The sequence below is a fragment of the Sorex fumeus genome, unplaced genomic scaffold (genome assembly GCF_029834395.1).
Source record: "Sorex fumeus unplaced genomic scaffold, SorFum_2.1 ptg000020l, whole genome shotgun sequence".
Taxonomy (NCBI): domain Eukaryota; kingdom Metazoa; phylum Chordata; class Mammalia; order Eulipotyphla; family Soricidae; genus Sorex; species Sorex fumeus.
Genome location: NW_026606077.1, coordinates 19,101,932 through 19,126,544, shown reverse-complemented (window position 1 = coordinate 19,126,544; position 24,613 = coordinate 19,101,932). Strand labels below are relative to the sequence as shown.

Sequence of the window (24,613 nt, the reverse complement as noted above, 5' to 3'; positions counted from 1 at the left end):
TAACTGTTCAGTTTATCGAGCCATTTTTCTGGCCCTACTCATTGCCCCTTCTCCCCTCCCCATCCCCTTTTTAATCTTGGAATAGTATTCCATTTTATGGGTAGATGAAATTTACTGTGAATTGATGAGTATTTCGGTATTTTGGCTATTATGAATTGTGCTGTTACATACAAACAGTTATATGTAGTTTTTGCATGGAGATTTTTTTGGTTACTTATTTATTTTTGCTTGGTCTTCCCAGGCAGTGCTCAGGGAAGCTTATAGACTGCTCTTGATGCTAATACTTCACCACTGGGGCTAGATAGTTCAGTGTTCAGGTTCAGAGACGTGATACAGCTTTTTTTAAAAAATTTAATTTTAGTTTTATAAAGGTCACAGTAATTTATTATGTTTAATATTGCAAGCACAGCGGGCAGGGCATTTGCCATGCATGCGGATGACCTGGTCAACCCAGGTTCAATTCCTCTGCCCCTCTCAGAGACCAGGCTACCGAGAGTATCTCCCCCACACGGCAAAGCCTGGCAAGCTACCCGTGATGTATTTGATATGCCAAACACAGTAACAAGTGTCACAGTGGAGACGTTACTGAACAATGGGGTGACAGAGACAGACTATTCCAACACCCATCTCTCCACATATTTTGAATGTTTCCACCCTGACCCCCACAGCCTGCCCCCGAAGCAGGACCTAAATAATTGATTTGTGTTGCTTGTTATGAATAAAGCACTAAAATTGATCCAAATAAGTTTCCTTAAAGGAAAGTGTGTGAAGATTATTGTGCTTCACCCCGGAGATAATAAGTCCTTCTCTTGGTACATCAGTGGTGTAGAGTAGGAGATGTTGCTCTAGGAATTCTAAAATTTTAAATATGATGATTCAGCTGAGGTTAATTGGTCTTTCGAGAGATTTATTTCTGAGACTCTGGATCATGGCTGTTACAAGATTTTGTGGCACCAGAGGCAGTCCCTGGGTGTGACTGCCAGGCTACCGGAAGCACAGGGAGAAGGGAGGAGGTTGCCCGTTCCTGACCTTGTGAGACCCTGGAGATTTCAGTCACAAGTCCAGTATACCTGGGTTTTTCAGCAGATGCAGTCATGGATGAGGCTTCTTTGAGCCTGTGGAGATCTGCTCTCAGCATGGTGGCGATTAAGTTGTGGAATTTTTCAGCTGCTGGGGCTCTGTTGGGGCTGGTGGGGGAACTCATCCGCCTCTCTCCCTCTTGACCTGGATGAGACAGTCTGGCGTGGGGTCTGGAGGCATACGATGCTTTGGACTAGTTTTGCTGACTGCCATTATGACTACATCCAGTGGTGCTCAGGGGGACACTGTATGGGAAATGTTTTTATTTCTCTTGGTTATATACCTAGAAGTAGAATCCCTGGGTTATGGTGATTTATATGTCTAACCTTTTGAAAAACTCCTGAACATTTTTTTAAACAGTGGCTGCATTTTTAATATTTTGACCAACTATATACTTTTTTTTTTTACAACCTTGACAACAGTCTGTTTGACTATAGCCATTCTGGGATTTGATTGTGGTTTTGATTTGTATTTCAGTAATGATAGGTGATTCTAGCATCTACTGTGTATTGACCATGTGTCTATTTTGAAAGAAATTCACAAATTCTTTACACATTTCATTTTTTGCTGTTGTTGCTGTGGTGGTTCTCAGAGGATTGTGTGGGGGGGGTGTTGAGAATTGAACCCGGGTTGACTACATGCAAGGCATGCGCCATACCCACTGTATGCTCACTCTGGAGTCTGTTGCTTTCTGTTGGAGTAATATTGGTGGTGCTAAACCACTTATTTTTTGCTCTGTGTTCAGTGATTATTCCTGACAGTGCTCATGGCATCAATATGTGGTCCTGGGAATTGAGCCAGGATTGGCTGCATGAAGCGCATGCAGCTTAAATTAAAACCTGTACTATCCCTCTGGTTCATTTATACATTTTTAAGTGGGATTATTTTTTATCACTGAATTCTGAGGGTTCTTTATATATTGTAGATAAAGGATACATAGTATGGACTTGGTATTTCTTATCCTAGAAAGAGGAGTTCTTAGATTTAGCCAAGTCATTTTTAAGGTAGTACAAAGCAGTGAAGGATACCTTTCTCAATGAACTTTTCCATAAGCTCATAGGCTGTTGCTGTAACTTTGGAAAAGTCACTGAGCCTTAGTCATTTTTCTATGGACTTTTATGAGGGATGGGGCGGGTAATTGCTTATTGAGCATGCTTATCTTGTTTCTTGGATTGACTTGGTAAATAACCAGGCATTTACCAATAAATGATGAATGATGAAAAAGAAAATCAAGAACTTAGAAATTGATCACTTATAGGTTTGAGTGCTAATTCTTTTATGTTTTCAGCAGAGCCTTGTCATGCAGTTCAGAGCATTATCTTTTTTTTTTTTTTTTTTTTTTTATTTCTTTATTGAATCACCGTGGGAAAGGTTACAAAGCTTTCAGGTTTAGGTCTCAGTCATGCAAATATCAAACACATTTCCCTTTACCAAAACTTATTTTTTACCATGAAGAACCCCAATAAAACCCCACCCCCCACCCCTCCCCGTCCCTGTGAGGCAGATGAATTCTAGTTAACACTCTATCTGCTTTGATTAGATTCATTGTTTCAATAAAAGATTCACCACTATTATTTAGAGTTTACCCCCCCCCCCCCCCAAATCAGACATGCTGAAAAAGCATTGTGAATTGATTTGCTTTCTACAGCTGGGTTCAAGAATTAAATGTTGGTTTTGGATTTCTGCTATTTTACTTATTGAACCTGGAAGTATTTCTACTGAAAGTCAGATAGTTAAGAAATTGGTTTCTGTGCACTGGAGACGTGGCCGTGCTGGAGAGCCGCTAGTGGGGGGCAACTGGTGGCCTCGGTAGGGCGTAAAGGGCGGACCGAAACGCCCCCCTTCCCATGAGGTTTTAGTCGCCCCCACTACCCCGGCTCATACCTGCTGTCCACAAGGCTCCCATGCGGCCGCCATCTTTCTTTCCAGAGAGGAGAAGGCGACTGGGGCAACACCCTTTCCCCTCTGGACAGACCTGATGGCCTGGATTAACGCATAGTCCATTCACTTTTCTGCTCCAAGCTGCCGGGTTCTGCATTAAGTCCTTGTGCTTCTGGGGCCGTGGCCGTGCTGGAGAGCCGCTCGCGGGGGGCAACTGGTGACCTCGGTAGGGCGTGAAGGACGGACCGGAACGCCCCCCTTCCCATGAGGTTTTAGTCGCCCCCACATCCCCGGCTCATACCTGCTGTCCACAAGGCTCCCATGTGGCCGCCATCTTTCTTTCCAGAGGGAGGAGGGCGGAAGGGACCAACACCCTTTCCCCTCTGGGCAGACATGATGGCCTGGATTAATGCATAGTCCTTTCACTTTTCTGCTCCAAGCTGCTGGGTTCTGCATTAAGTCCTTGTGCTTCTGGGGCTGTGGCCGTGCTGGAGAGCCGCTCATAGGGGGGCAACTGGTGACCTCGGTAGGGCGTGAAGGGCGGACCGAAACGCCCCCCTTCCCATGAGGTTTTAGTCGCCCCCACACCCCCGGCTCATACCTGCTGTCCACAAGGCTCCCATGCGGCCGCCATCTTTCTTTCCAGAGAGGAGAAGGCGACTGGGGCAACACCCTTTCCCCTCCGGACAGACCTGATGGCCTGGATCAACGCATAGTCCGTTCACTTTTCTGCTCCAAGCTGCCGGGTTCTGCATTAAGTCCTTGTGCTTATGGGGCTGTGGCCATGCTGGAGAGCTGCTTGCGGGGGGCAACTGGTGACCTCAGTAGGACGTGAAGGACGGACCGGAACGCCCCCCTTCCCATAAGGTTTTAGTCGCCCCCACTCCCCCGGCTCATGCCTGCTGTCCACAAGGCTCCCATGTGGCCGCCATCTTTCTTTCCAGAGAGGAGAGGACGAATGGGGCAACACCCTTTCCCCTCCGGACAGACCTGATGGCCTGGATCAACGCATAGTCCGTTCACTTTTCTGCTCCAAGCTGTCGGGTTCTGCATTAAGTCCTTGTGTTTCTGGGGCCGTGGCCGTGCTGGAGTGCCGCTCGCGGGGGGCAACTGGTGATCTCAGTAGGACGTGAAGGACGGACCGGAACGTCCCCCTTCCCATGAGGTTTTAGTCGCCCCCACATCCCCGGCTCATACCTGCTGTCCACAAGGCTCCCATGCAGCCGCCATCTTTCTTTCCAGAGAAGAGAGGGCGGCATTATCTTTTTTGAACTCTAGTTTTTCTGCTTATAAAGTTGCTAATGGTGCTTGCCTAATTAAAAAGAACAAGCCTCAAAACAGTGTAGATGCTATAAATAAGTGAGTTGTGAAGTTATGGCACAGATATATAATTTGCAGTATAATTTGCAGATATATCTTCCCATTGTATTGTAGTGTTGATAGCTATTAAAGCATGGACTTTTAAAACAAATTATTTAAAACAAATCTTGTCTAGAAGGCCGACTATATGAGCTCCACAAAATATGTTGTTTTTCTATTTCTCCTCCTTTTAAAAGACCCTTTTTTTAAAAAAAAGAAAGAACATTATTACACTTTATTAAAAACTTTGCCCAGATGTAGAGAGAATGTTCCCTATATTTGCCTATGTTTGCCACTTGCATGTTTATGTAGTCACCTACAAATATAGGTTGTAGCCTTGCACTTCATTTCCCTCTTGAAAGTTTCACCATTACTGATGTTCCTCTTGATCCACTAGGAGATTGTTTGGGATCGAGAGTAAACTCACCATGACACATGCTGTTGGGGAGTCACTGTGATCTAGATGTTGCGGGTCCCTGTCATGACCGACGTGCCTACAGCAGAACTAAGAGAAACGACTGCCAACAGCAGCATGGCCTCCCTCTAAAAGTTTTTTATTTTGATGACCTAGTTTATTTTTCTTCAGTTGTTTCCTTTGATGTGATCTCTAAGACAGAGGGAGTTACATAATGGATGTGCACAATTACTATTTAGCTCTTAAAATCATGGCCCTTGATTTGGTTTTAGTTATTTTTGTTATATAGTAAGAACGACCATCCTGTTGTTCATCGATTGCCTCGAGCAGGCCCCAGTAACGTCTCCTTCGTCCTAGCCCTGATATTTTTTAAAATGTGCCATATTCAAGGCTCTTTCAGGGTTAGGAGAATGAGACCCATCATTGTTACTGGTATTTGGCATATTGGTACGCCACGGGGAGTTTGCCAGACTCTGCCGTGTGGGCAGGTTACATTTGGTAGCCTGCCAGTTTGTCCAAAGTAAGGATGAGATAATAAGATAGTAAGATGTCTTAAAAGTTAAACTATAGAAAAGACTATACACACATTATAGTGTCTTTTTTTTTAATATTTGGCTTTCTGATTTAACTTTATGAAAGTAAAGAAGAACCAGATTTTATGTTTTGAGAAGGAGTATATTGGGGTATATATTGGGGGATTATAATTTGGCCAATATTTGAAGGAGAGGTAGATCCAATATCAAGATTCTGGGAATGCTGTTAGATATCTCATTAGCTGGTCACCATTCAGTCTTGACCAAACCTTACAGCTACCATCATTTGCTTATTGTTCTTGTTCTAAAAATCCTAGAGATTGTGTCCTGAAATATGGCTTAAGTAGTAGTGTTAAGCTGTAGACCTTGCATCTGCAAGGCCCTGGATTTGATCCAATCCTAAGCTTTGTTCCACACTATTCCCAACCACCATCCCTTTAACACAGCCATTGTTGCCCTTGTGTACTGCCCAGTGTGCCTACTTACTACCCATTCAAAATTTTAAGTGACCTCAGTCACTAACTCTTGATGGGAAAAAGCAAATGTGGAGCAAAGGGTTGAAGTTGTATCTTTAATGGCATAGCCATTGAGAAACCTAGCAGAATTTAGTGGAGATCTTTTAAAATACAGATTCTGAACCAGGAGGCCTGGGTGGGGACCTTAGATATAGCTTTTGTGTGTGTGTCTTTAGCAGTAATTGTTCAGAAAGAGGCTAGATATGAAGAAATCAGTTATTTTTAAGATGACCAAGGAGCTATAAAGGAGAAGCCTGCTGGTCTTGGGATGGAAAAATCCTCCTCCCTAGATAAGGCTTCATGAGCCCCTAAATACTGTACACGGCAAAGGGAAGGAATTTTTCATTAAATTAGAGATTTCGAGATGAAGGGATTATTCCTGATTATACAGGTGCTGCTTATCTAATAACAAGAATCTTTACAAAAGGAAATAGGAGGGCTGGCTTCAGAGAAGGCCAGATACTAGCAACAGAGGGAGAGGATATGGGATGATGGAAGCAGAGGTCAGATTGATGCAGGACCATGAGAAAGTGAGAAAATGAGACTATAAAAGTAGTCTGTAAATGAGTCAATATGATGATTATGTTTATTTGTATGAAAAGAACCCCACAGTTACTATACTTAGTGTGTTCATCACCTCACATCTTTACCTTTGTCTTTTTTTGGGGGAGAGGATGAGAACATTTTAGTGTTAGTCCCTTAGCAGTTTAATTTCACGTATTGCAGTAATTTTTTCAGCTGTAGCTACCCTACTACACTTGAAATTTTCAAAGTATGTACTTGTTTCCCCCCCCCCCCTCCACTTTTTATCCCTAACTTCCTTTATATCCTGTGGTTTGTAAAGTCGTCCATGATAGAGTTGTTCTGGCCACTTTCTGGTCTCAGCACTAGCCTTCCACCATTGTTTGCACTTCCCCACCTGCCCCACAAGCCTGCTCCCTAGCAGACACAGCGTAATTTATTTAATATTGTTTATTAAAACAAAATAGTTAAGTGGGATTAATCAAAAAAATTAATCAAAAAATCATTAGTTCAGTAAAAAAAAATGTGAACATTGTCGTACCTCACAATGGTATTATTAAAGTCATTGAGGATTTACTCAGCTGTTTTTTGCTAGTTGAGACTTCTGTGTTACTGTTTTTGATTATTGAGCTTGGGCTTCTGTGCTACTTTCTTTCCCCTCTAATTTGATGGGATCCTACTGAGCTGTCAGTATTATGGAATCTGGTGTCCTCTGGCTGTGTATGCCGCGGCTGCGCTATGCAGGAATTTAGGATCTGTAGAACTGGGACTATTCTTGATCTGTCCCCCTCCTGAAGAGGCCCTGCCAGAGTTTTCAGCCCAAATACCCGTGTACCTGTGACTTTCATTGGTTTGGCCTCTTCCAGGATTCAAAGTTTGAACTCTTTACCAACTTTTAACTTCTTCCTATTTCTTCCACTTTCTGCTCTTCACAGTCACTTTTCAAAAGTAAGTTTGACTTTTCTTCATTTTCTTTCTTTCAGTTTAAAAATGTTTTTACTCAGACACTGATTTTTAAAGCTACTCATAATAGAGTTTCAGTCTCGGTAATGTTCCAACACCAATCCCACCTCTAGTGTCAACTTCTTCCAACAATGTTCCCAGATTCCCTCCTCCCCCTCAGCCTGCCTCCTTAACAGGTACCTTTTTAAGTTTGGTTGTTGCAGTTCGGGTCCCTTTCTTTTATTGTTTCTGGCTCTGTGATTTAGATATAGACAGTGATCTTGCCCCTATACCATCTATGTGCCCTCAACCCTTCACCCCCTTTCCTCTTTTTTCTGTTCTTTTCCTTCTTTTCTTAGTTATCTACCTTCCCTTCCCTTGTTCTGTTAGTTTAGGTGAGACGGATAAGGGATCCTCTGGTGTTTTCATCTGGTGTTTGTCCTCCTTCTGATTTACTTTGCTTAACACGATATACATCCTAGTAGCAACAAATTGCATGATTTCATCATTCCTTGAAGCTTTAGTATTCCATTGCGTGTATGTGTCATACTTTCATTATCCACAGTACGATACCATACAGCATTTGTCTTTGGTTTATTTCAATTAGTATAATACTCTCTAGGTATTGAAAATAGCAGAATTTCCTTCTTTTTTCTTCTCTCTCTCTCTCTCTCTCACTCTCTCTTGTTTTTGTGAAGCAAGATAGTTTTTATTGAGATGTATTTAGAAAGATGTGAGGGGAGAGAAAGAGAGGAGTATAGTGTTCTTGTAGAGAGAAAACAGAGCTTCTCCAGAGTGAAAATCCACAAGGAAGGAAACAGCTTGCAGCAAGGACTTGAAGAGCCTTCTTAAGGCTCTTCATAGTATTCCTCTTTATCTTTTCTACCTCCCTTCTTTCCCTCTCCCTCCTCACTTTACCCACCCGCACTATGTTTGCTTCATCTGTTTGTTGATGAACTATTGAGATTTCCATGCCTTGAGTATTGTGGTTGTGAATTGTGCTGCAATAAACATGGGACTACAGATAGCTCTTGAAAAAGTTGTTTTCTTATGGATATATAGCCAATGAAGGGTCATCTGTGGTAGAGCGTTTGCCTTGCAGGCAGCCAACATGGCCGATCCGAGTTCGATTCCTCCGCCCCTCTTGGAGAGCCCGGCAAGCTACAGAGAGGATCGCACCTGCAATATATATATATATTTTTTTTAATTTTTTTTTTCCCTATTTGGGTCACACCTGGCAGTGCTCATGAGTTATTCCGGGCTCTGCACTCAGGAATTACTCCCGGTGGGATGCCGGGGATTGAACCCTGTTAGGCTGCATGCAAGGCAGACACCTTACCCATTGTACTATTGCTCTGGCCCCTTTTGTGTGTATTTTTTTTTAGTTTGATGTAGTCTTCCTTCTTTTTGCCTTTTTAGCTTTGCTTTTTGTAATCCAGAAATTGCTGCCAAAGTTAAGAAACTATTCCTGTTTCAGTTCTGTATGGTAAAGATAAGGATGCAGTTTCATTTTACTTTGCAGTTGACGTACAGTTGGCTTACTTCTTCTCTTCAAGAGGTTATTCTTATTTTATATCCTAAGCTCCCTTGTCGAAAATTAGTTGATCACATGTTCTTGGTTTTATTTTCACATTCTCTAGCTTTATTGATCTGTATATCTATTTTTATGTCAGAACCTTAATGCTCAGAAGGGCTGGGGGCTGCTTCAGTAATACTAGCCACCCAGTCCAGTCGTCATTGTGATGGCCTGAGATGTCCTGCTGCTTGGACCTTGCAGTACAGGGAAGGGGACGCTAGGGCCACATTAGTGATGCTGGAGGTGGGGAGATCATGCAGTGCCAGTGATCAAACTGGGGTCAGAACCTGGGTTACTGCCACGGTCCCAAACCCATAGTTCACAAGTAATTTGACTGCTGCAGCCTTGTGAAAAACAGTTTAGACTCAAGAAGAGATACTGCCAGCTTTGTTCTTCTCAAGATTGCTTTGGTCAATCAGGATACTTTTTGTGGCCATATGGATTTCAGGGTTGGTTTTTCTGTTTCTGTAAAAAATAGAAAAACTTTTATTCTGTAATTTGAATTTTGATAAACATCATAGATTATATTGGGTTCATTTTAATGATACTTGTTGTTGAGTAACTTACTGTGTATGAGAAGGAGAAATCTTCCACTACCTTGGTTAAATGTATTAGCAAGTATTTTTGATGCTTTTGTGATTGGAATTAATAGTTTCTCTTTCCAGTAGTTCTTTGTCAGTGTGTAGAACTGCATCAGTTAAAATTGTATATTATTGCTGGAGCAATAGCACAGTGGTAGCGCGTTTGCCTTTCATGCGGCTGGCCAGGCCAAGCTGGGGTCGATTCCTCCGCCCCTCTCAGAGAGCCCGGCAAGCTACCAAGAGTATCTTGCCCACACGGCAGAGCCTGGCAAGCTACCTGTGACATATTCAGTATGTCAAACACAGTAACAACAAGTCTCACAATGGAGAGATTATTGGGCTCCCTCAAGCAATTCGATGAACAATGGGAGGACAGTGCTACAGTGCTATTATGGCTTTATCGAATTAGTTTATTAGTGCTAACAAGTTTTTATAATGTCTGAGGTTTTTCAGATTATAGTATCTGCAAAGAAATGATTTTATTTTTCCTGTCCTTATTTTGTTGTTTTATCTTTCTCTGGCTCGATTAATTTCGTTAGGACTTCCAATATAGTCATGTGCTTCAAGACTATGCTAATGATGAAACACAAAAATAGTACTACAATGGCATGAATAGTACTATAAACGAGGACAATAAAAAGTCCCTACTTATATAGCCTTGGTGTGCAATAGACTGTACTGTCCAGGTTTCTAAGTCAACTTGACTTCTGTATAACTACATTCTCAGATGGGTCTCTGTTGTTAACGCATGGCTTTGTTGGATAGTCAAGATTGGGCATCTTTCTCATTGCTGCTAATCTTAGAGGAAAAGCTTTAACCCTTTACTGTGTTATTCTTTGTTGAGTTTTTATCATCAAGGAATGTTAAATGTTGTCAAGTGCTTTTCTTCTTTGTCTGTTGTGATGGTCATCTTATTTTATTTTTATCTCTCCCCACTACTTTTTTTTCTCCCTTTGTCAGGAATCAGCCCAGGAATGAAACTGTGTGAGGCTGTAGTGCCACATTTCGACCCCATCCCTTATCTTCCTAATGTGGTTTATCATATTTACTGATTTGCAACTAATAGCATGTGAATTTAGGGTAGGAAAAAAGGGCTAACCTGTGAATAGTGGCCATTGTTTTGGATATCACATGTAATGGCTGTTTCTATATCCAAAAAAAATGGTAAGCAACTTTAGGCTTAGATGGTGTGACTCTGAATAGAGATCAAATTCTTTAAAAATCTTTTAAAGTATCCTTTTTATATAATAAAGATTGTTGGTTTTTACTAATAGCTTTCTTACTAAGATTTTGTCTTGAAGCAAATAAATGAGCAATTTGTGTTGATATTTTGCCTAATATCCTTTTTTTTAATATAAAGCTAATATAAAGTAATGTAAAGCTAATGTAAAGTAATGTAATGTAAAGAGTCTCTCAGTTCTATGAAACTAATAACCAAAATCTTGTTAGTGTAGAAGAGTTTAAGAAAAGTTCTTTGTTGTTACCTCTGATGAGATGACAGTCTTTTTCTTTCTCTTCAGTACCTTTTGCTACTCACACGTATCTATTTTACAATTAATACCAGACATGTTTTGAGGAGGAAGAGTCTGAAAGGGGAAGAAATGAAAGATTTGACTAAGCTTTGGATGTAGAAGAGGCCCTTTTGCATGTTTTGCAAGGCCCTGCTTTTAGTAGTTGGTATAAACCAACAATCCTTCCCCCGAAACAGTACAAACAAGTGTGTTGACAATTTCATATTATGATATACTTAGTACCTGTATTGAAGTTATTTAGGATGTAATCAACTTCATTTATATTGAGTTAAACATTCCATGAATATTGTAATTTATTGGTTACTTTATTGGAATATATGAATATTGAATAGTAAGGAGTTTAATGTTTTCTTAACCTATGTTCCCATTAATCTTAGGTAATGTCACATAATAAATGCTTTTCTGAAGAAAGGGTTTTGTATGAAAACAATAACTGGATGCTGAATAGTAGTTGATCCTTAGTATATGTTAGTATATATTTTTGAAAGAATGTGAAAATTCTAAACTTAATATTATTTTGTTTATCATACAAGAATAATATTCTAAACCTTCCCCTTCATACTCTTAAGGTCAGATATAAAGAAAAATGTACATTTCTTCCCTTTCTCTCTAGTATTTCAATTATGGGTTCCTAAAAGTATTTTTTCTTTATTTACCTTCTTCCTGTAACTTAGAAAATTTCAGCAAGAACCCCTTCCTTAAAACTTTGTTACTACTGTTAACTACATTTATGTCAAAGATAAGAGTTAAGATATGGCACTCATCTAGATCAGGTATGGTTCTGATCTAGAAATAAAAGTAGGTTCTGATCTAGAAATGGAAGGAATGAAATACAACTCAGGTGGTTGGTTCAAGAGACTTTAATGAAATACTTAAAGATAGAGGAACCCACAGGGTATTTTCCTTTCTTTTTCTGCCTTTTTTTTTTTTTTTTTTTTTTTGCTACACCCTAGTGGTGCTCTGGGCTTATTCCTGGCTCTGTGCTCAAGGTTCACACTTAGTGGACTTGGGAGCTCGTATACGTGCTGCCACTGATTGAATCTGGGCAAGTTTTCTATACGTCTTGATAAGGCATGCATTTGAAAAGCTCATTGATGTTGAGGTGTATTTGCTTTATAGGAACTTTAATTGTATCTTTAAATATGTTTCTGTATTTCCTAATGGTCACTTTTTTTGTTGCTTTATTTTGGTGTCAGGCTTTGAAACCCAGACTTCACATATGAGGCACCAATTATTTTTTTAAAGTGAAGTACACTAATTATTATTGCAGTAAATAGTTTCAAGAGTTAGTCTCTTTTTACTTATTGTCTAATGATGTATTTTATCTTTTCGATATTGCTATAGTCAGGGCACTATTTCTGAGCTGATGTATGAGGGTGATTTTGAAAGGTAGAGATTGTCTCCTCAATAAAAGATTGGGTAGGTTGCATCCTGTTACTACTACTGCCAGTGTAACTCTCTTGTCTGCTAAGATTTTAGAGCATAACTATGATTCCTTGTTGCATTTTTTTCCCTCCCAGTTCTTAGAGTATTTCTTCTCACAGATACCTACTTTTATCAAGCCTCTCCTTTGTTAGACCAGACCAAGATCAAAAAAAGTCCATGAGTTTTCAAGAGAACTTTAACCTCTAGATAATACTTAATACTTTTGCTTTTTAAAATGTTACTTCCAACAGAAAGAGTATTATGATTTTGAAGTTAAATTATTTTATAACCTCGAGTTTGCAATTTTTATAAATTTCTCTAAATGACTAACTAAAATCTTAATTATTTTTCATCAGACGATCTGCCAAATCCAGAAGCAGAAGCCCATATTCATCTAGACATTCAAGATCTCGTAGCAGACATAGATTGTCTAGATCAAGAAGTCGTCATTCTAGCATTTCTCCTAGCACACTAACATTCAAGAGTAGCCTGGCAGCTGAATTAAACAAGAATAAAAAAGCCCGGGCCGCTGAGGCAGCCAGAGCTGCAGAGGCAGCAAAAGCTGCAGAAGCAGCTAAGGCTGCTGAGGCTGCTGCCAAAGCTGCCAAAGCCTCCAGTGCTTCCACGCCTACCAAGGGGAACACAGAATCGGGTGTCGCTTCCCAAACCAACCATGTGAAAGATGTGAAGAAACTTAAAGTTGAGCATGTACCCTCTCCCTCGAGTGGTGGAACTTTAAAAAATGACAAGGCGAAAACAAAGCCACCCCTTCAGGTAACAAAGGTGGACAATAATCTGATTGTAGATAAAGCTACCAAAAAAGCAGTTGTCCTTGGGAAGGAGAGTAAATCTGCTGCTACAAAGGAGGAACCAATATCTCTTAAAGAGAAAACCAAACCACTTACACCAAGCGTTGGAGCCAAGGAGAAGGAGCAACATGTGGCGTTAGTGACCTCTACATTACCACCTTTACCTTTACCTCCCATGCTGCCTGAAGATAAAGATGCTGATAGGTAAGTGCAGCGTATTTTGCCATAATTGCTTAAAGAAAAAAAAATACGTGTTTGAAGTGAGAAATTTTTGGTTTGATGCTCACCCCCCAAAAAAAGCCTTGTTTTTAAAAAGTCTGTAAGTGAATTAATTCTTCTGTGTATGTCTTAAGAAATGGAGCACGTATGGATCAAGATAACAATTACTATTAATGCTTAAAGAACTGTTGGAAAAATTGCAGTCTCCTTAGGATGGAAGAATGTATTTCAGTTAGAGTTTTGGGGATTAGAACTCATAAGTATTTTCTTTCATTTAGTATCCTTAAATGATAGTGTCAAGGAGAGGACATTTTATCATCGGGAGTACAAAGCGCATTATCTTGGTTATTTCTGAAATTTCTTCACTGGCTTTTATGTATTTATCTCTTTGGTCACTTTATTACTTTTTTGCTTAGGTTTGTCTTACATTTTAATTAGAGATGAACTACATAATTACATATAGAAAACCCATAGTGTAAGTGTATTTTTCTTGTTTCTGTTACGAATGTTGGGAGTATGGCCTGCTTTTTAATTTTAAGATATTTTTAAGACTATAAAGGTAAGAATGACTGAATTGTTATGAAGTTCTTAGGATATTTCTTAAATGTATGCTAGTATAAAAGCATTTTATTATTATGCCTTCGTAAATTTTTAATGAAATTTACCTTTACTCACTGCCCCTACTCCCAACACACACTTTTTTGTTAAGCACAGTTTTCCTTGTTGACATCTAGTAGAATTTGAGAACAAACTGATAAAAATGCCACATAAACTTTCCTTTTCAGATGCTCATTTTGACTGAAATATGAACCTTTTGTGATTAAAGTCACAAAGTGTCTTCTGAAGTGCCCTTTTTTGCAGTCAAAAATGTTCACGATAGAGCACCCAGTTCAACTGTTTTATCCAATTATCCAACTATAATTGTGGTATTTGCAGGTTTGACTTTCTAGGAATACTGAAGGTTCATAACAGAAGTGATTTATAATTTTGATGAGTCCTGAAATGGACTCTCCAGCACAGAGAGGCTTGAGTGCAGTTTGTCACTTCATTAGTGAGAGTAACTCAGTTGTTGAGAATCCAGTGAATCTGGACTAGTGCACTGGTTGTTCTTCACTTTATTCTTCGTGTATGCTTTGGGGGTAAGTGTTTACTGGTGATATTTTCAAGATCTCAGGATGTGCTTGTGCCAGTACAAGTACCTACAGGGAGAATATTTTCTCGTGCATCTGTGCATCTGTCTTGAATGAGACGGTGGTGCATTTTGTACTTGGTCACTAGAACAATTATCTGGTCTACCTTTTATCTTGTTTTCTGCTTTTATTTTTTTGCATGTGTGTGTGAGGAGGTAGGGGTTGGGGTTGGCCTACAGCTGGCAGTGTTGAGGGGCTACTCTTAGTTTTTCATATGTGGGATTGCTTCTGTTCGTGCTTGGAGGGCCATATGGTGATAGAATGGTGATGGTATTGACCACATATACGGCAAGTGCAAGACGTCTCTCTAACCCCATTTCTATTTTTTCTGTTCTTTCTTTGAATGTTTTTTTAATGGCACAGAAGTTTGGTTGTTTTTGTTGGTTTTTTTTGGGGGGGAGGGGTGCACACTTGGCAGTGCTCAGGGGTAACTTCTGACTCTGCACTCAAGAATTACTCTTGGTGGTGCTCAGGATGGTGGGATTGAATCTTGGTTGGCCACATGCAAGGCAACTGTTCTACCCTGTGAACTCTCTATGGCCCCATGTCCTAGAAGTTTTTAAAACTCTTGACTCTTATCACTGTGCTTCATGAAAGATTGTTTAAACTACACCTAAAGAATCGGTCTTTTTGATACTTTATTTGCCTAAAATTTGGCCACCAAAAATTTCTTTGATCTCACTTTTTTTGATGTGTCCTGTTTGTTTTTCAGTGCTTCATTGTTAGTTGTCCAGATAACTATTTTTTCTCCCTCCCTTAAAAAAATTATAATTTAGGTAATGTGGTTATTATAAAGGTTTTGTTTATGGTGTTGAATGTACAAGTTACTGTACAACCCTCCTCCCCCTGCCCCCCAAAATACTGGACAAATATCTTTTAGATAAATTTTGAGTTTTGCTTCTCTCCCAGGTTTGGGATCTATTTCTTCCCAAAAGTCATAAAATAAACTGCTGTCTTTATATTTCGATATAATAGTTCTCTTTCTGCTCTAACCCTCTATCTCTCCCTTGTGGGGACAGGGAAGGAAATGGACACCCAGTGGTGCTCTGTGCTTACTTCTGGCTCTGTGCTCAGGGATCACTCCTGGGAATACTCAGGGCATAGATCATATTTCTTGCTGGGTAATGAAATCAGGTTAGCCGTCTGAAGGCAAATGCCTTATCTGATATACTATCTCTCTGGCTTGGTTACATACATATTTTAAAAATGGAATTTTATTATGCACAGTGCTTTTTGATATTTTGTATGTTGGAGATCTTTCCACTTTTGGTCTAAAGTTCAGTAGTCCTGTCTATAGGAAAGGTTGTGTCAGGGTTTTATTAACTCTTGATGAATGGATATTTAAGTTTACAGTTATTTGCTGTTAAACTCCTACATATTAATGTTTTGTGTACATATAGACAGATTTTGTAGGTTTGTGATGTTAGATAGTTAGATATGCACATTTAAAAACTTTGTTGAAATTGCCGAATGGTATTTTTGTAAGATTGTGCGGCTGTATGCAACTTAAGTAAATATGCTATTTTTTCAAATACACTGACTAGATTGGTTTCAATTTTGACTTTTGATCAACTCTAAAATACGTAATTATTTAATTTTATGTTTTTATGATTCTTGAGATAAAGCCTCTTAGCATTTTCTCCCAGTGAATTTGTTTGTTCATATGCTGACTTGATAGATGCTCTGAGGGGCTCTTGACTTTTGTCCCTCAGAGTCTATTGCTTGTCTGTGACATTTTTGTAATGTGAGCAGATCTGTCATTTTTCTTTTAAAACTTCTGGGTTTATAAGTCAAGAAAGATTAATTCAGATGTCACAGGAATTAAATTTTGTTATATGAAGAAAGAGGTCTGATTTTTGTCTTTCCCCATCACACTGTGAACTACAGCAGTTAACATTATTAGTAATAATAATGGTTTTGTTCTCTTTTTCGAACAACCCATTTAAAAAAATTTCTTTGCCTGCACCTTTTTGTTTTAATTATTTTTGATGCAATGGTATTGATTCTCAAATTCAAATTTGTTTTAATATAAAAGTATGAAGGGGATGGAGGCAATGAACTGAGATTATAGACTAAATAGTTCTGCTATTCAGCCTCAACTTAAATACTTAAGTACATTAATCTGATCCTAGTAAAACTGGAAATTTACACCTTTTAAAAAAGCCTAGAATCATATATTTCAGTCTTTTAAAAAATACTGAAAACTCACTGATACAAAAAATATGTCATTGTGGATTGAAAATAATTTTAGTTTTAAGTGTGAGGTCTTTTTTAATATGGGTTGAACGTATAACATGGCAAGCCACACTTCATTATTTTTTCATTTGCCTTTATTTGCAGATGAATATTAACCAGTCATTTTGTAAAAGTGTATTTAAAGACTCCAGCGTAGGAGGGACTGGAGAGATAGTATAACAGGCAGGGCACTTGCCTTGAAATGTAGCTAACCTGAGTTCAATGCCTTGCACCCTCCCAAATGGTCCCCCAACCTCTGCCAGGAATCATCCCTGAGCTCAGAGCCAGGAGTAAGCCCTGGGTACTGCTGAGTATGACCCATGAAACAAACTAAACCCAAAAACCCCTCTTGCTTGGGATATGATCAACAAAGTTGATTTGTTTTCTGCTATTTCCTAAGTGAATTCTAGTCTTAAATGTAATAATTTGAAACTACTTTATTCAGTTTTATGTTTTTCAGTAAAGAGATTTTTCATTTTGGGGGGTCTTGGGGCCACTGCTGACTGTAATCATGGCTTACTCCTGATGATGGGGCTCAGGGGACATAATCAAAGGATCAAAGGAAGACTGGATGCATATAAGGCAAGGCAAGTGCCTTAATCCCTGTACTTTCTTGCCCCAAGAGCTTTCTTTTTCTTCTGTTAGTCTTTTCAAGGTATATTTTGGCTTTTGTTTCTGTAGCTAATGAAATTTTTAAAAACACATTTCTTTTCTTGGTTATTGTAAATATTCAGTAAATACATATATATGGGCCTGAGCGATAGCACAGTGGGTAGGGCGTTTGGTTTGCACACGGCCAACATGGCCAACCCGGGTTCAATTCCTCTGCCTCTCTCAGAGAGCCCGGCAAGCTACTGAGAGTATCTCGCCCGCACGGCAAAGCCTGGCAAGAACCCGTGACGAATTCCATACGCCAAACACAGTAACAATAAAAGTCTCATAATGGAGATGTTACTGGGCCTGCTCGAGAAAATTGATGAACAACGGGAGGACAGTGACATAATATATATATTTGTATAGTTATTTGCTTGTGAATATTATCTAGCTTCTAAGACAGACACGAATTAATTTAATAGTCCATTGTATTATGGTATATTTGAATACTGGCAGGCTTTTTAGTTTTAGGTTCAAAGTTAAAACCAAGACATTTACTGTTCACCCAAAATGTTGATTTTTGACCAACTCTAAAATGTGTAATTATTTAATTTTACGTTTTTATGGTTCTTGAAATAAAGCCTCTTCTCATTTTCTCCCAGTGAAAATAGGCAGATGAGAATCTAGTAAAGCCTGCCTACAAGTTAGAGAGTATGATTTTCTCAATAATTTTTTTTATTTGAGACAAAAATTTTAGCAATAAGCTTTTGCTGTCTTTTAGTTCTGACAGCTGGTCATTAGCTATCCCAGTACACAAAGGATTTGCATAGTACTTTATCCTGCTTTTTGCCTGTTATCCAAAACACAGACCTCCTTTCTGAAAGGAACTGCATTGTATTTGGTTACTGTTCTTGTTAAATCATCAGTGTCATATGTAACACCTCGCCTGTAGAAAGGTATGGTGGTTCCTTGTCTGGAGGGAGGAAAAGCAGGCTGAGTGATACCATTACTTTAAAGAGAAAGCTATAAGCTAATTTGCTTTTGAGCAGATTATCCTTATTAAAGAATGTCATGGTCACGGTCACGATCCTCCCGTTGTTCATCGATTTGCTCGAGCGGGCCCAGTAACGTCTCCATTGGAGAACTTTGGTTGTTACTGTGTTTGGCATATCGAATACATCACGGGTAGCTTGCCAGGCTCTGCCGTGCGGGCAAGATACTCTCGGTAGCTTGCCGGGCTCCGAGAGGGGCGGAGGAATCGAACTCGGGTCGGCCATGTTGGCTGCGTGCAAGGCAAACGCCTTACAACTGTGCTATCACTCCAGCCCATTAAAGAATGTAGTGAGTAATTTTGTATTATGAAGAGAGGCTTTTTTTTTTTTTATGGGGCCTGTCTTGAGGACTTCTCCCCGGCTTCCCACTGCCTGAGCTGCCCACCTGTTCCTGTGCGCCAACTCGCGTGCACCCAGGGTTGGTGTCTCGGCCATGGTTATATGACAGTATTGATATTTAACATGAATAGAAGTGATTATTAAAATACAAGATTTGCAGTGAACAGTCTTTTTCCCCCCTTTCTCTTTTTAAAATTGAATCACAGTGATATACACAGTCACAAAGTTGTTCATGATTGAGTTTCAGTCATATAATATTCTAACACCCATCCTTTCAACAGTGTACATTTTCTACCACCAATGGTCCCAATTTCCCTCCTGCCCCTTCCGCCACCTGCCTATATGGTAGGCAAACCCCACTCCCCCTCTATGTCTGTCTGTCTGTCTGTCTGTCTGTCTCTCTCTCTCTCTCTCGCTCTCTTTTCTTCTTCCTCTACCACTTCCTCTCCCTCTCCCTCCTTTTGGACCTTATGTTTGCAATGCAGATAATGTAAGGTTATCAGGTATATCTCTTTATCTACTTTAAACACTCAAGTTCCTGTCCAAAGTGATCATTTCCAAGTATTATTATTGTGTTGGTTTCCTCTCAATCCTAACGGCCCTTCGCCCTCCACACACTTTTTTGGCATTGAGAAATCTTAATCGTGATTATATTACTTCTTTTAATATACTCAGATTGAAAAGTATATGTAGGAAAAGTATTTGTAGCCCACATTTTATTGTCATTATGATTTCTTTCAGCATAACATTTTATAATATCTGGGAAGGTTAAAATAATAAATCAGTATATACTTTAAAGGTCAGATCTCATGCATTAATGAAAAGTGCAAATTTTTACTTGTTAAATTGTAGTAAACTAGACTCTTTAGAAAATTTCAAAGAATAATTGGTCAGTTTAGAAAAATAAATCCAGAAAATGGATGAAATTAGTTGTGGTTAAACAGGATGATCTCACTTACCTGTGGTATATAACTGGATGGTGGAATGCCATGTTTTAAAGGGGAATGCTTAGATCACCCTTCACCCAGGGTCTACTTAATAACAGTTCTGTGCTCAGAAATCACTCCTCATGGTGCTTGGGGGACCATGTGGTCAAACTGAATTTGGCAGCATATAATGCAGCTGCCATTAGCCCCTGTACTATTTCTCCAGCCCGCCCGCCCGCCCTCCCTCCCTCCCTCCCTCCCTTCCTTCCTTCCTTCCTTCCTTCCTTCCTTCCTAAAATTTATTTATTTATTGAATCACTGTGGGAAAAGTTACAAAGCTTTCAGGTTTAAGTCTCAGTCATGCAATCATCAAACACATTTCCCTTCACCAGTACTCATTTTTCACCACCAAGAACCCCAATATACCACCCCCCCAACCTCCCAGTGCCTGTGAGGCAGATGAATTCTAGTCAACACTCTATCTACTTTGATTAGATTCATTGTTTCGACAAAAGATGCACCATTATTATTTAGAGTTTATACCCCAAAATCAGACCTGCTGAAAAGGCATTGTGAAATAATTTATTTTCTAGAGCTGGTTGGAAGAAGCAAATGATGTCGCGTGGCCTCAAAAGCGGCCGCACGATTTTGGATTTCTGATATCTTACTTATTAAGCCTGGAAGTATTTCTCCCGAGAGTGAGATAATTACAAGATTTGTTTCTGTGGCTCTAGAGCCAAGGCCGTGCCGGAGAGCCACTTGTGGGGGGTGACCCGTGACCTCGGTAGGGCGTGAAGGATGAGCCAGGAACATCCCCCTTCCCATGAGATTTCAGTCGCCTCGTCATGACTGGCTCATACCTGGCTTTCCAAAAAGCTCCCTTTTATTTCTTTCTTAAAACAGCTTTTGTCTTTCTTCCAGTCAAATCAAATGCTTTTTACGAAGCTAAATTTTTTTCTGTAAGGTATAGTCAGTTGATTTTATTTCATTTTATTTTTGATTGGAGGTGGCACATCTGGCTCTGTAATCTGGATTTTGCGTCTGGCCATTATGGCACCATGAGGTCCTTGGAATTGAACCCAGGCCTTATCCTTATCTTAACCCGGTGAACACTCTCTCTCCCAGTTCACTTTGTTTTAATTTAAAATGTTACATATTTTATGTTATTCTTAAACATAATTTTTCTATTTTTGTTTTTGGTGTTGGGAATTAAACCCACGATCTCACACATGCAAGACAACTTTTCTGCTACTGAGTTAAATCCCTGACCCAAATTTATTTTTGAAAAACATTTGTTACATTTATAGAAAAACGGCAAAGATACTCTACGGAGTATATATACTGATGAATGTTAACTAAGGCTCATTTTACAAAATATACAAATGACGAATCATTATATTGTACTAAAAATGTCACTTGTCAATTATATCTCAGTTTAAGATATTAAACAGTTGAGGCTGGAGCAATAGCACAGTGGGTACGGCATTTGTCTTGCACGTGGCTGACACAGGTTCGATTCCCAGCATCCCCTGAGCACCGCTAGGGGTAATTCCTGAGTGCAGAGCCAGGTTTAACCCCTGTGCATGGCTGTTTGTGATCCAGAAAGCAAAAAAAAAAATATTAATCAGTGTTGACAGTGCATTAAGTTAATGATTATGCCTTGAGGCTATCACATAAGCTAGAGCCGGTCATCTAGTTGACTTTCCATTCTTTAATATCATTCTGTATGTGAGTAGGCATGCTAGGTGAGTTTTTTCCTACTTATTTCCAGTTTACATGGAATGATCAGGGCTGGAGCGATGGCACAGTGGTAGGGTGTTTGCCTTGCATGCAGCCCACACGGCTCAGCCGGGTTCAATTCCTCCGCCCCTCTCGGGGAACCCGGCAAGCTACCAACAGTGTATCGCCTGCACGGCAAAGCCTGGCAAGCTACCCGTGACGTATTCAATATGCCAAGCACGGTAACAAGAAGTCTCACGATGGAGACGTTACTGGGTCCACTCAAGCAAATCGATGAACAACGGGAGGTCAGTGCTACAGTGCAGTTCTATGGAATGATCAAGTTTAATCCAGATTAATGCAACTTGCATTGTACTTTACATTTTGTGTTCAAGGGCTCTCCCAGCCATGCTCAGGAATTGCTCCTGGCAGTGTTGGGGGGACGCTATGTGGTGTCAGGGAACAAATGGTGCCTTCTGACTTATATTTGGTTTTGGGGCCACATCTGACGGCTCAGGGTTTATTCCTGGCTCTGTTCCTGGCAAGGATTGGGGGACCATATGCAATACAAGCGCCTTACCCCCTCTACTATATTTCTAGCCCCATCCTTTAAATTCTAAAATCAAGAAAAAAAATAAGGCTGTGTTTTCCTGAGTAACTCTAATACTTATTTTTAAGCTTCATTTTCTTAATCATAATTTGGAAATTATGTAAAAAAGCACTTGACATATAACTCAGTGTAGGCTTTGAAAGATAAGTGCATTATTTTCTCTCTGTTTTTGGGTCACACCCAGTAGTGCTAAGGGCATACTACTGGCTCTGTGTCCAGCAATCATTCCTGGTGGTCTTGGGGAGGGACTGACCATATGAGATGCCAGGAATTGAACCCAGCTCAGCCATGTGTAAGGCAAATACTCTCTGTGCTGTACTATTGCTACAGCCCCTAAAGTGCATTATATCATCCTCACAGATCACAGATCATCCTGTTATTCTTCGATTGCCTTGAGCAGGCCCCAGTAAGTCTCCTTCATCCTGGCCCTGAGGTTATATTCAAGGCTCTTTAGGAGAATGAGACCCATCATTGTTAGTGGTATTTGGCATATTGGGTACGCCACGGGGAGGTTGCCAGACTCTGCCGTGTGGGCAGGCTACATTCGGTAGCCTGCCAGTTTGTCAAAGTAGGAATGAGATAATAAGATGTCATAACAAGATGTCAGGCGGCCGTGAATGCGGCTGCGCGGTTCCGGGAGCTGGTTTTTATAGTCTCAGAGTCTTGGCCGCTGATGGGATTACACGGCGCCAGGGGGCCAGTTGGTGGGTGTGACCGACACCCCCCCCCCCCCCCCCCCCCCCCCCCGCCTACTGGAATTTGGAGGATCTGGGTGGAGGATGCTCGACTCCAATCCGAGTAGGCTTGGAGATCTCAGCCCCGGAACCCACGTGGCTTTGTCCCTCTGCCGGTACCTTCAGGTGTGCGGAGAGTGGTCTCAGCATGGTGGTGGCTGGTCCTGGAGGTCTTCGGCTGCCGGGGCCCTGGCCAGGGCGAGGAGGAAAGCTCAACCCGCTCCCCTCCAAGGGGCCCCAGCGAGGAATAGCCAGGTGCGGGGGCAGGAGACTGCGCTCTTCTCCTCCGGGAGCTGGTTTTTATAGTCTCAGAGTCTTGGCCGCTGATGGGATTACATCCTCACATTAAAAAAAATTCATCAGAGGGCTGAAGCCAGAGTGATGGTGCAGTGGGGAGGGCACTTGCCTTTCATGCAGCCAGTCTAGGTTCATTCCCTGGCATTCCATACGGTTCCTTGAGCACCGCCAGGAGTTAGTTCTGAGTGCAGAGCCAAGTGTAACCTCCGAGCATTGCTGGATGTGACCCCCAAAACATAAAACAAAACGAAACTAAAACTAACTAAACTAAAAATTAAGAGAGGGTTGGAGAAATACTATGGTGGGTAGGACACTTGCCTTGTACACAGTCGACTGCGGTTCGATTCCTGATGATTCCTAGCATCCCATATGAACCCACTGCCAAAAATGATTTCTGAGGTGCAGAGATAGTGAGTAACCCATGAATTACTGGGTATAGCCCCTAAGCCAAAAAAAAAAAGTTGAAATTCCGATTATGTAAATGTGGATTTACAAAAAATTAGTTATACCACAGAGAATCGCCATGTACCATCCACCCCTCCACTTTGTTTTCTCATTAATATCTTAGATTACATTTGCTACAATTAATGACTCTAACTTAAGTCTATATATATTCTTCAGATTTTCTTCGTCTTTCACTTAATTCTGTAACGCAAGTTTTGTATTTTGCCACTTGAAATAGAACAGAATGTTTACTGCAATCGCAAGTTCTTCATTTGTGAGGCATGGCTGCATTTTTATTTCTCAATGAAACATTCTTATATTTAATTTTGATTCCTTTCATTTTAGTTTGCGAGGAAATATTTCGGTAAAAGCTGTTAAAAAAGAAGTAGAAAAGAAACTCCGATGTCTGCTTGCTGATCTGCCGCTGCCGCCTGAGCTCCCAGGAGGAGATGATCTCTCCAAGAGTCCAGAGGAAAAGAGAGCAACAGCACAGTCACATAGTAAAAGGAGGCCTAAGTATGTGCTTGCTTTATACCTGCTCTTACATTGAACGGAGTGATGCTCAGTCTTCACAAAAACCCCATAAAATACAAAATTAAGATTTAAAATGATAAAAGTGTATTCTTTCAAGTATATGAATAAATTAGTTTTTTAAAAATTTTCTTAACTGCCTACATACCTATTCAAATGACTAATAAAGCCAAATAAAATATTCTCTGTTTGTAATGTATTAATTTTTTTGGGTTTTGAATATGTTTAAGATAATTTCCATTATTAAGATATTTGGATAATACAGAAACACTAAATTTAGACAAGGTGGAAGTTATCATTCATTGAGCCTAAACAAAATTAAAAAGGGGAAGTTAAGTTTTACTTCACGTTCAGTTCTATTTGCCTCCAGATCTAAATGCATTCTTCATTTTGCAAGAGGAGGAGTAGAAGGTTTGAAATCTGTATTCTAATTAGCTTCAAGTAAGTGCCTACAGATAACTTGAAACCTGTTTTTCATTTAAGGACAGAACGTATATTCTTTTTTAACTTGGTTTAAGTTAGTATAAACCAAGGGAAAACTTGAGTATCATCC

The 24,613-nt window shown here is 40.2% G+C and overlaps 1 protein-coding gene across 1 annotated transcript in view; it reads left to right on the top strand.

Annotated features, from left to right (window-relative positions):
- CDK13 (cyclin dependent kinase 13) overlaps positions 1-24,613 on the top strand; it is a 116,492-nt gene that overhangs the window by 13,692 nt on the left and 78,187 nt on the right. The window contains exons 2-3 of the mRNA XM_056113529.1: positions 12,718-13,374; positions 23,875-24,045. Of these exons, the coding sequence (XP_055969504.1) occupies positions 12,718-13,374; positions 23,875-24,045 (828 nt within the window). The remainder of the gene's footprint in view (positions 1-12,717; positions 13,375-23,874; positions 24,046-24,613) is intronic.